At 42.6% G+C, this 12,596-nt stretch overlaps 1 protein-coding gene across 2 annotated transcripts; it reads right to left on the reverse strand.

Annotated features, from left to right (window-relative positions):
• Nucleotides 1-30: 30 nt before the first annotated feature.
• On the reverse strand, nt 31-9,807 carry tmf1 (TATA element modulatory factor 1). Of its 2 annotated transcripts, none has more exons than XM_014133400.2 (15): nt 9,212-9,807; nt 7,513-8,942; nt 7,066-7,169; nt 5,811-5,937; nt 5,371-5,616; nt 3,996-4,162; nt 3,358-3,607; nt 3,096-3,252; nt 2,769-2,961; nt 2,543-2,612; nt 2,363-2,455; nt 2,139-2,258; nt 1,757-1,909; nt 1,425-1,550; nt 31-1,141 (listed from the first exon to the last, which is right to left on the reverse strand). In XM_014133400.2, the coding sequence occupies exons 1-15, from the start codon at nt 9,342-9,344 to the stop codon at nt 1,001-1,003; spliced, it is 3,510 nt and encodes a 1,169-aa protein (XP_013988875.1). In that variant the 5' UTR covers nt 9,345-9,807; the 3' UTR covers nt 31-1,000. The 2 variants fall into 2 exon arrangements, with proteins under 2 accessions (XP_013988875.1, XP_013988874.1); XM_014133399.2 differs by having other exon boundaries at nt 5,371-5,619.
• Between the last annotated feature and the right edge of the window lie 2,789 nt (nt 9,808-12,596).

Here is a 12,596-nt window from a genome sequence, read left to right on the forward strand (position 1 = left end):
TCTGCAACAACAAAAAAAGCACATCAAGAATAAATCCCCACCCCAATAAATGTTTATTTACTATGCCCCATGTGTTATTTGTGAAGAAACCTGTAAACTATTGACTACATACCACTGTGCAATATTCTTTCTTTTTGATACATTTGTTATAACAGTTAATTGTTTGAATTTGGATTGAAACCCAGTAAGGGAAAGACCAAACATTTTAGAGCAAACATCCATCTTATACCATTATCTATGTTAACATGAGATTAAATAATAGCTTTCTTTTTAAATTACAAAGAAAATGCCTCAGATATCTGCAGATTACACTTGCCTTGCCTCAACACAGCATAACTTTCAATTCTACAGATTTCCTAGTCCATTGATACACACCAATGGCAAGGTTTGGTTGTCTACACATGACACCTCTGAAGCAAATGCAAACAAGCAATATATAAAATCTTTACTCTTTCTGTTCTTTCATCCTAAAGTAAGATGTACAGTATTCAGAAACATACACACTGATGACAATTAGGATGCTGGGGTTAAGGGGATAGAAACTGTCAATATAACTTGATAGTCCATTCTAAATCATCCCACTAAACACAAAGTGAAAAAGGAAGCCAGTTGATCACAATAAAGGACAATGATATCTAAAACAATCTGTTTAACAGGCTGTTGTGTTTTGAATCAATGCAAAGGAACTAGTAAATTATGAATGTAGAATATTAATTGTGACTATCCTTCATATCTGTACATGTTAAGAAGATATTGATTTGTTACCCATAATTTCCCTCTTAAATAGTTTGATTCTTATTGTTAAAATAATATGACAGATTTTCAAATTTCCCTTCCTTTAGAGACAGTGATGGAAAACCTAAAAAAAAAAAAACAATAACTGTTCTGTAATCAGAAATAAAAAGGTGCATGAACTCTTCTTTTCCCATCCTTTACAGTAAATGCACTTCTACAAACATCTGTTTATTGTAGCTATGGTCTGGACGTTAGATGGAACAGTCTACTTCTGGTTCTTGAGCAGTTCGTCAATCTGGGTTTTGAACATGTTCTTGACGTCCTCCAGGTCGAGTCTCAGCTCCTCTGCCTCCTCAGCCTTCTCTCCATACATCTGGAGGATGGTGTTGTGTCTCTGCTCCAGCTCCTACAACACAGTCAGTCGCACAACACAGGCTCAGAGGACAACACTAGATCTATATAGTCACAAGAGGGTTTACTAATGGACTTTACCTTTCCTTTATCTGTGCCTAGATGGTTATACATCTCTGCCCAGTAACTCATCTTGTGAGATGTAAGTTTTCACATATCATCTTGGTTTTTAATTAAAGAATCACAACAAGGATTGACCCTAATATGATTACACTGGCTTAGTGGCACTTGTATTTCACTGGCTTAGTGGCACTTGTATGAACTGATCCTCTCCTCACCTGAAGTTGTACTTTCAGTGTGGGGATCTCCTTCACACTGTCCTCCATCTCCTCATTCTGATTGGTCAATCTGACCATCTCCTCCGCCATGGATGAGCGAGTCCTCTCCAGACTAGCGATCTCCAGCTAAGGGAGAAAGGGATGAGAGAGAGAGGGAGGTAGACGAGAAGCAAGAGGTAAGATCCTGGCAAGCATTGTTTTTCAACAACAGTATATTTGTAAATCATACACTTCATTGAAAACCAGAAGGCATTTAAAGAAATGCATGTAGGACACTTCCAATGGTAGTCCTCAAAGCAAGGTGAAAGCAGTGTCAGACAGGCAGCTGGTACCTGTAGCTGTGCTATCTCTCCCTCTCGGAGTTTGAGCTGGGACTGCAGGTTCTCTATGATGCTGGAGCCTCCACTGAGCCGAGCCGCCTCATACAGGTTGGTCCCACTCATAGACATTGTCATCGTCCCCAACGAGTGACCCAGAGAGTCCTCCTGATGAAATTCAAAACAGGTCTGTCTTGTTAATCATCCAACCTCAAACGAACCAAATATGCAAACTAGTTAGGATTTGGCCCTTTGTCATACGTTCCCTATTCATCTTACTTGGCTGCATGTAATATACAAAAAAACGGAACTTTCTAGGTCACCATCCCAAATACAGGGCTAGAAATGGGAGGCTGGCTGGGTACGAAAGAGTAAAAGGTGTGCCTGTGGCAAGTACCTGGGAGAAGGAGGAGTGCAGGCCGGCGTGGTCTACCCCACTGATGGAGCTGGAACGGGACAGGGAGGGGGTGGATGAGGCTGGGGGCTCACCCACAGAGTGAACCAATACCTTCCGCTCCTAATGACAGAGAAACATCAAATACATCAGGCCAGTCTCGCTCCACACAGATTGATTTAAGAACAGACAACACACGGCTGGTCATTGATATAGAATAGATCTACCTTTTCCTTCAGGGCCTCTTGTGCTAGGTAGCATTTCTTCTTCTCTTGCTCCACCTTCATTTTCTCCATCTCCAGCTGATTGGTCAGGAGGAGCTGATGGGAGGAACAGAGAAGGTTACAGATGTGTAAGAAGTGTTGTTCCATTACTGCAGGGTGAGTAGGGCAGGGGAGGGAACATACCTTCTCCTTCTTGGCCTCCTCCTGTGTTCGAGTGTGCGCTCCCCTCAGATTCTCCAGCTCCACATGCTCCCTACACCATAAGGATGACAGGAAATGGTCATTCATGGAAAGGCTCCAAAGCTTTGTAATGGATAGCCGCTAGGTCCACCTTAAGAAAAGTAAAGGCAACTGACTACTATGCAACAGTTATAGTCTCACAGAACCTATGAAAAAAGCCATCCAGTACCTGCTGCTGTCATCCTCCAGTTTCTCCCGCCTGGTCTTCTCTGCGTCCAGCTGACCGTGGAGACGCCCTTTCTCTTGTCGAAGCAGGGAATTCTGGGACTCCAGTGAGGCCAGCTGGGCCTTAATGGCCATCAGCTCCTCAGTTGCTGCACGCTCCTTTTCCACAGCAACAGCCAGTTGGGCCTGTGCTTCCACTGTTGAGTTAAAGGGTGGGTGGTTAAAGGAATTTCATATAAAACATTAAAAAAAAAAAAAATAGGAGCAATCGGTTGTCCAGAGGAGACTCTTAAAAAGCTTGTTACAAACTAGAGTAACTTTTGAGAGTAACCTAGTCGATCTGAGATGCTCTTCTCCAGTTTCTCCCATGATGCTGTCTGGCCCCCCAGCGAGGCCTGCAGGTTCTCGATCTGTCTGAGCAGCGGCCGCGTTGCAGAGGTAACACTCTGACTCAGCTCTTGGTTCCTGGTCTCCGCCCCCTGCAGTCTCTATGGAGACAACCAGCAAACACATCAGTGTGTGACCTTTGACCCCTAACTCAAGCACAGCTTCCCCTTACAGTCAACACCAAAGAAGTCATGAGTGTCTCTTACCTGCTGCAGGTCACTGATCTCCTCTCTCAGGTAGTCTTCTTTCCTGGCCTGCTGCTGTTCAGCCCTCTGCAGAGCCAGCCGCAGATCAGCCACCTGGTTGACCAGAGCATCCTGCTGCATGCGGGCCTCCTCCTGGGCCTTCACCAGGGCCAGAACCAGCTCCTCCTTGGCCTGGGTCTCCCTGCTCAAAGCAGCCTCCTGGGCCTCGCTGGCATGGCTAGCCTTGGCTTTGTGCAGTGCAGCCATTTCCCTGAGATCACAGACACTCATTTACATTTTAGTCATTTAGCAGACGCTCTTATCAACAGTGACTTAAAGGAGCAATTAGGGTTAAGTGACTTGCTTATCGATTTTTCACTAGTCCGCTCGGGGCTTCGAACCAGCGACCTTTTGGTTACTGGCCCAACGCTCTTAACTTCTGGCTACCTTCCGCCACATCACACTGACTTGGATAAAATGTATGAGTTGGTGCTTCTGTGACCGTCTTTATCCGTCAGAATGTTATGTCTTTGTGGAATTTCAAAATGACATGCACATCTGCACGTCTGAAGCAGGAGTTAGAAAAGTAGGGTGGAGTGAGTTATTATTTCACCAGTGCGAATTATACTAGTAGAGTGGAGTACAGAATGTATCCTCACTTGTAGGAGTTGTCGAGGGCAGCCTGCAGGCTCCTGTTGTTTTCCAGGAGCTCCTCTGAGTCACTCTGGAGTTTGGTCATGTCCTTCTCCTGGCGCTCCACCACCACGTTCAGCTTCTTAATGTTGTCCCTGTGCTGCTTCTCCACTTCCTCCTTCTCATCCAGAACCTAGACACATATACAGCCAGGCAGGGTTAAATACCAAATGGGCTATCAGGATCAGGATACACTTCTGATGGCTACTGAAGTAATGTGATTTTTCAATAAAATCCTTAAAATTAAAAATATATACACTACCGTTCAAAAGTTTGGGGTCACTTAGAAATGTCCTCGTTTTTGAAAGAAAAGCACATTTTGTTGTCCATTAAAATAACATCAAATTAACCAGAAATGCAGTGTAAACATTGTTAATGTTGTAAACAGATGCCTCAAGTCCTCAACTGGCAGCTTCATTAAATAGTACCTGCAAAACACCAGTCTCAACGTCATCAGTGAAGAGGCGACTCCGGGATGCTTGCCTTCTAGGCAGACTTCCTCTGTCCAGTGTGTGTTCTTTTGCCCATGTAATCTTTCTTTTTTATTGTCCAGTCTGAGATATGGCTTTTTCTTTGCAACTCTGCCTAGAAGGCCAGCATCCCGGAGTCACCTCTTCACTGTTGACGTTGAGACTGGTGTTTTGCGGGTACTATTTAATGAAGCTGCCAGTTGAGGACTTGTGAGGCATCTCTTTCTCAAACTAGACACTAATGTACATGTTCCGTTGCTCAGTTGTGCACCGGGGCCTCCCACTCCTCTTTCTATTCTGGATGGAGCCAGATTGCGCTGTTCTGTGAAGGGCGTAGTACACAGCGTTGTACGAGATCTTCAGTTTCTTGGAATTTCTCACATGGAATAGCCTTCATTTCTCAGAACAAGAATAGACTGATGAGTTTCAGACAAAAGTTATTTGTTTCTGGCCATTTTGAGCCTGTAATTGAACCCGAAAACGCTGATGCTCCAGATACTCAACCAGTCTAAAGAAGGCCAGTTTTTTTGCTTCTTTAAACAGAACAACAGTTTTCAGCTGTGCTAGCATAATTGCAAATGGGTTTTCTAATGTTCATTTAGCCTTTTAAAATGATAAACTTGGATTAGCTAACAACGTGCCATTGGCACACAGGAGTGATGGTTGCTGATAATGGGTTTATGTAGATATTCTTTTAAAGAATCTGTCGTTTCCAGCTATAGTCATTTACAACATTAACAATGTCTACACTGTATTTATGATCAATTTGATGTTATTTTAAATGGACCAAAAAAAATTGCTTTTCTTTCAAAAACAAGGACATTTCTAAGTGACCCCAAACTTTTGAACAGTAGTGTATATTTCCACTGACCTGCTGTAGGTGTTTGAGCTCTTCCTCCTGCTCTTTCAGCTTCTTGTTCTGTTTGGTGATTTTGGTCTCGCTCTCCTTCTCCTTCACACGCAGCTTCTTGATGATGTTGGAGTGCTGCAGCTGCTGCTTGGACAGCTTCTCACCCTCCTCCAGCAGTTCGCGGATCTGCTCCTCCTTTTCTCTGATGATCTCCATAGTCTCGTTGGAGTTGAGTCTGGTGGACAGCTCTTCCCTCATCCCCTTTATCTCCTCCGGAGGAAACATAACAGTAAAATACGCTGGAGAGCGTGTTCTTGAAGAAGGCTTTGTGCATAATGTGACTATCACGGTCACTAATTTTCAGTTATTTGACTCAATGATCTTAAATCAATTCTTATGGGGGTAGAGTAACCAGGGACAGTAATACCTGACACAGACATAGAGATATGTTTGTGTTTTACCTTCTTGGCAATATCCCTCTCCTTGCACGCTAGCTGGGCTTTCCTCTCTGTGTCTGCGATGCGCTGGGTAAACTCCTCCTTCAGAGACTGCACACTGGAACTCTCCTCCTTAAGACCAATCACCTCACTGCAACACAGAGACGTCTCCATCCTTATCTATAGACTATACTTTACCATAGACACAACCAAGAGGACAAATTGGCCGACAAACTGTTTGCTCTTTACTTTACTATTCATGTATAGATGGGTTAGTTGTTTAGAAATAAAACCGACCCATGCTAAACTATGGGGCAAAACAGACATGGTTGGCTTAGATTGTTGACAACATGTAACCTATATTTCATCTCCAAATGTTTATTGAAAACAAATACATTTGCACAATTAGCACTTGTCTCTCACATACATTATTACATTTGTTGGTTAGTTTGATAGTACATTTTTGCCATATTAGCATTGACATGAAAATAAGACAAGATAAAACTAGCTGAAACAAGACACCAGCGATGCCCCACATGACAGATTCTTGTCATTATTGCTAGCTATCTGACCGTTCAGAATCATAACAAAGCACAGCTTCAGGCTTTGTGCATCATTTTTGTGACTTTGTCAGCCAACCCGTCTATAGAGCATGCTGAGTGTACAAAGCATTAGGAACACCTTACTTTTTCCATGACAAAGACTGGCCAGGTGAAAGCTATGATCCCTTATTGATGTCACTTGTTAAATTCACTTCAATCAGTGTAGATGAAGGAGAGGAGACAGATTAAAGAAGGATTTTTAAGCCTTGAGACAATTGAGACATGGATTGTGTATGCGTGTCATTCAGAGGGTGAATTGGCAAGACAAAATATTTAAGTGCCTTTGAACAGGGTATGGTAGCAGGTGACAGTCACAACGGTTTATGTGTGTCAAGAACTGCAACGCTGCTGGGTTTTTCACGCTCAATAGTTTCCTGTGTGTATCAACAACGGTCCACCACCCAAAGGACATCCAGCCAACTTGACACAACTGTGGGAAGCATTGGAGTCAACATGGGCCAGAATCCCTGTGGAACGCTTTCGACACCTTATTGAGTCCATGCCCCCACGAGGCTGTTCTGAGGGCAAAAGGGGGTGTAACTTAATATTAGGAAGGTGTTCCTAATGTTTTGTACACTCAGTGTATTTCCATAGGTGTGTTTGGAGAATGCTTCTTTCTGCTCTTACAATGAATTTCAGACATGGGTTTTACACATTGTCAGGATCTTTATACTCACTCTTTAAGGTTGTCACACTCCTCCTCCAGCCTGGCCTTGTCTTTGCTGACTGACAGCAGCTGTAACTCCCTCTTCTCAAGGCGGCTTGACAGCTCATCAATTACCTACAAAGAAATGATTTTCCACAAATCAATGCATTGAAAACACTGATAAGGCACCTTAATAAATGATTAGTACTTCATTCTTGTCTCACAGTCTCCATCAAAAGTGTTGTTCAAATTGAGGTGCACATTGTTTAATTCATGATGGTTTGGGGGAATGCACCTTATCCACAGTGACTATTTACTTTGGCATATGAACAGGACTGTCCAACCAAGTGTTTCACTATTCTACTCTCCAGGCGTTGGTATTTAAAAAAAGGGACACACCAACTCACGCACACACAAGCAGTTCATTAAAAAGTGTTGTTACAAGTTACAAAGGTCATGTTCTGAACAGGTGTGTTACCTTTTGAAGCTCCAGAATCTGACATGTTGACACTCCTCTTTTCTCTTCCGTTATTGGTGGGGGCAACTGTTCCTCATGGTCAGGGGTGGGACCTGACAGCGTGACGTCCGCCTCTGATTCCTGTTCTATTAGGTCCTCAGGCTGCTCGCTGTTAACAGGCGTGGCACTGCGACCACTCTCCTCCATCTCATTCTCATCCAGAGACTGATCCTTCATTGTTTCTGTTAGCCCCTCCTCGTCTTCTTCCTCCTCCTGCTGCTGCTGCTTCTCTTCTTCTTCCCGTACCTGTGCAGTGGTTGCCACTCTGACAGGCGGCGAAGGCGTGGGCCCTGCGGTGACAGATGCCAGCGTCCGGCTCCCTGGGATGTCATCATCAGAGTTGACTTCGCTGACACTGCGGCTGTCCAGGGACTGCATGCTGAACGAGTCAATGCGCTCAAAGGCATCTGAGGAGGATCCACAGCTCTCAGTCAGCTTGGGGTAGTCCTCCAAGCGGGGGAAGTCCCCACAGGCAGAGGCTGAGAGAAGCTGGAAGGAGCCCTGCATCAGGTGGAGGCCTGCTTTGGCCTCTGCTATCTCCTGCCTGGAACTGGCTGAACTCTCGCTCTGTACACTCTCATGGTCCAAAACCTCAATATCACTGGTGGTGGAGGTGCCTGAGGAGAAGGCACTGACAGGAGGGGAGGGGGTGTTGCTCTGTCTGTCCTCCGATTTAGGGGAGGGTGTGTCACTCTGCCTGTCCCCCGCTTTGGGGTCTTTGGCCTCCAATAAGATTTCCCTAGGGGGTGTGGGAGGAGATGGATTGAAGGGGGGCTCCAGTTCAGTGTTGACGGCGGGTTCAGAGATGTGATCATCAAAATCAGGTTGGGTTTCTGAGGGAGTAAATGGTCGTTCGGTTTGTGCATCCTCAGAAACAGCAGTTGTATCATCCACAGTTGATTCTATCCAGCTCTCACTGATTAGTGGACTGTCAGTGTCATCAGGAGAATCACCCTGAGCCAGGACTGGAGGGTCTGGTGTCTGAACGAGGACAATTTCAGAGGAAGACCATAGACTTGAGGACTCAGTCAGGACAGCCTGGTTCTCAGTAGCTTCCTGGTCTTCCAGTCTGTTGGTCTCTGTCAGGCCTGTCTTGTGAGGGTCCACGTCGTCCTTAACCACAGTATCCTTGTCCTCCTCATCCTTCTCCTGTGGCCGCCTGTGGGACTTGGTGGGCGGCACAGAGACAACCTGGGTGTCCATGACACTCTGGAGCTCTCCTGAGGGCAGAAAAGCACTGAAGAAGTTCTCTGTTTCATCCACAACCATGCGGGTGACAGGAGTCGTGATGGCCTCAGATGATGGGGGGAGAGTTGTGGTGCATTCCTCCGGGGGAGAGTCCCATTGTGTCATCCCCCATCCACCGCTCAATGGAGTCTTCCCTGGTAGATCTAACGTGAAAACCCTTGTTGGTTAATGTCGAGAAGATAAGGTCATATAAACTCCAAAGCATATCAAATATTAGCTTTATTAGGTAGAGTACATTATACACCTCGTTATGACTACCTTCCTTATCAAGATGACTAGTGTCTTGCTTCCATTGGTAATCACATCAATTCATAAATAATGTTCAAACGAAAAAGGTTGTATAATGTTGACCCCAAAACAACAGCACACTGACATGCTAAGCTAGCTAGTTAGATAACGTTACTTCACCTACCGTCATAAGGCATTACCACTGTGTCACCCCATTCGTCTTCTTTAATGTCCAGCACTCGGTCGATGGACTTCTGAGCCGTTGTCAAAGCTTGTTTGGCAAAGCTTGACAGTTGGGTAGAACTGAACCAACTCATAGCGGTCTATTGCTAGCTAGCTAACGTTAGTGACCAGGTTAGCTAGCTAGGAGTATGAACTTTCAAATGAGGTTCGCTAACAAGATAGTTAACTTACGACAATCTCGATCTAGTATAGCTAAGTTATGTTACTCCAAAAAAAAGGAAATACTAAGCAACGAGTTGTCTAACTTGGCTACCTAGCTAACGTTAGCTGGTTAGGCAACTAATGTTAGCTAGCTAACAACAATCAGGTAAACCTTTCATCGATCCACGTCAAATAATACTCCATAAAGAAAGCTCGGTAATCCATAAAGTGCAATGAAACGCCTTGCCTCAATCATGACATGATTAAATGTTTAAATGTTATGCTGCTTCATGAACCGTCTTTCCCCTGCACCGTCGATTTGTTTTGGTATTTTTGGCGACTGGCTAGCTGAGCTAGGTACTTCCTTTCCACGTAGCAGCAACCACCCACATGTGACGTCATGATACAGTCTGATGAAGTGGAGGCTCCTGTCCTGAAGGGCCCACACGCGTTTATCATTCTGGGTAACTCTGTTGGCATTAACCAAACTGGAGCTGTGAGTACTACCAAGAGTACAGTTCATGTACTGCCACGAATAAATGTACCGTTCGAACTACAACTGATGAACACTTGCCAACAAAAAAAAAGGAAGTAAATAGATTTGTTATACTGTTAACCACCAGCTGAGCGTAGTTTTCCGTCGGAGTAATCCTCTCAAGGTTCACTGTTTGTTTTATTGTTCACGTTACTACTTGTATTATCTAATTTGTGTTCTTTCTTTTTTTAATGCATGAGTTCGTTTTCAATTCACTCAATATCGTTAGTCTGAATGCTAGGGGTTTGAGAAATCTTACAAAAAGGAAAGCTTTATTTTTACATTGTAGACACAGTAACGCAGATTTTGGCCTTCTTCAGGAAACTCATTCGGGTGAAAGTGATTTGAAATTTTGGAAAGTGCAATGGGGAGATATGGCCTATTTCAGTCATGGATCAAATCATTCTGCTGGTGTTTTGACACTTATTAACAAGTTTAAAGGTGACGTTCTAGAATCCACATCTTCACAAGATGGGAGATGGGTCATAGTAACTGTTAAACTTGACAATGCTATTTTCATCATTTGTAATGTATACGGACATAACTCACATGCTCCAAATAAGACCCTTTTTACCCAATTTACCAGAAAAGTACAGGATTTAAGCATTAAATACTCAGATGATTTTCTAATTATTTCAGGGGATTTTAATGAAGCACCTGATGCATCTGCTGATCGTTTTCCTCCTAGAACGAGTCAAAGCCCCCAAAATAGCAATATTATCACTACATTGTGCAAGGATCTCTGTGTTGAGGATGCCTGGCGTTATTTTAATCCGGATGCAAAGGGTTATACCTGGACTTGGGTCATGGATGTAGATGGGAATTTTTCAAATATAAAGTCAGTGGTAGCCATTAAACGCGCCAAAGTGCTGATGCACTTAAAGAACCTTAGAGAAAAAGAGATGATGAGCAAGCTTGACATTTTTCTAAAGATAATCTATCTGAAGAAGAGGAGTCTGTATCCAAGTCTTTACAACTAGAATTAGAACAGCTTTACACGGATCTGGCAAAGGGTGCCTTTGTAAGATCAAGAGCAAAATTGATTGAAGAGGGGGAAAGAAACACTAGTTACTTTTTTGCACTTAAAAAGTGAAACTACAAAAGAAAGTTGATCTATTGACAATTTTGGGAGTTACTAGAAGACCCAATATTTTTATGTTTCAAGATTGCATTAAAAGTGGGGAAATGGTCTCCACTATGAAACAGGGCCTTATTTCATTGATTCCGAAGCCCTTGTCTCATTGACAATTGGAGACCAATTACTTTATTAAATATTGATTACAAATTGATTGCTCTGGTTTATGCCAAAATATTAAAGAAAGGAATAGATACCATTATAGGTAAGACTCAAACAGGATTTATGAAGGGCCGTCACATAAGCTCTAACATTCGTTTAGTCTTGGACCTTATAAATTATTCAGATGCCATTGACTCAGATGCGATTGTCTTATTTCTGGAGTTCTGTAAAGCCTTTGACACAATTGAACATTCATTTCTCTTTAGCTCTCTTAAACTTTTTGGATTTGGTGAAAATTGTATCAATGTAATTTGCATGTTTTACAAAGATATAAATTGTTCTGTGTTACTAAACCTTAATACTTCCAAAAGATTCAGTATCAACAGAAGTGTACGACAGGGATGCCCAATTTCACCATTTTTATTAATTTTGGTTGTGGAACTTCTATCTCTAGATATTCTGAATAATGCAAATTTGTATGGCTTAACCATTTTTAACAAAGATATCAACAATTCCCAACTGGTTGATGATACTACTCTTTTCTTAAGAGACAAAGACCAGGTCGCCCATGCCCTTAATGCTATAACTGCATTTTCTATCGCATCAGGATTAAAACTGAATGCTTCTAAATGTGAAATCATATATTTATTTGACTCTGATGATAAAGAAATAGAAAATATTCCTGTAAAGGACTGTGTTAAATATTTAGGAATACATCTGTCAAAAAAACACGTAGTCAGACAACATTTGAATTTCTCTCCTAAAATTAAGAAAACCAAAAATATATTTAATAATTGGCTACAAAGAGATCTTTCTATACTTGGGACAGTACTTCTGTCCAAGGCAGAGGGACTGTCTCGTTTTGTGTACCCCTCATTATCTTTATGTGTAAATCCTGCTACTTGTAACGAGATCAATAAGACCTTTTTTGACTTCATCTGGAAAAATAAGTCTCACAAACTGAAAAAGTCAGTCCTCTCTAAAAAAAAAGAGAGCTGAAGGCCATCTAGAAGTGTTGGATTTTGTTGACATAAATAACACTTTCAAGATCAACTGGTTGAAAAGATGTTTGATCAATACTGATTCAATATGGTATTTCATTCCAAATAATGTGTTTAATAAGTTGGGAGGTCTTCAATTTTTACTGAAATTTAATTATATTCCTGAAAGATTACCCGCTAAATTGGCTAGGTTTCACCAACAAGCTTTAATAGCCTGGAAAATATGTTTTCTGCACAATTTCCCCCCACATAAAGCTCTTTTGTGGAATAATTCAGACATAACTAAGGAATAAGTCATTGTTCTACCCCAGCTGGCATGAGACGAATATTGACTTTGTTCTTGCTGTTTTCGACAACAAGGGTAATATTCTCACATATGAACAATTTATAACAGTGAAAGAGTTTCCAATAC

Source organism: Salmo salar, chromosome ssa12 (genome assembly GCF_905237065.1).
Source record: "Salmo salar chromosome ssa12, Ssal_v3.1, whole genome shotgun sequence".
NCBI classification, from domain to species: Eukaryota; Metazoa; Chordata; class Actinopteri; order Salmoniformes; family Salmonidae; genus Salmo; species Salmo salar.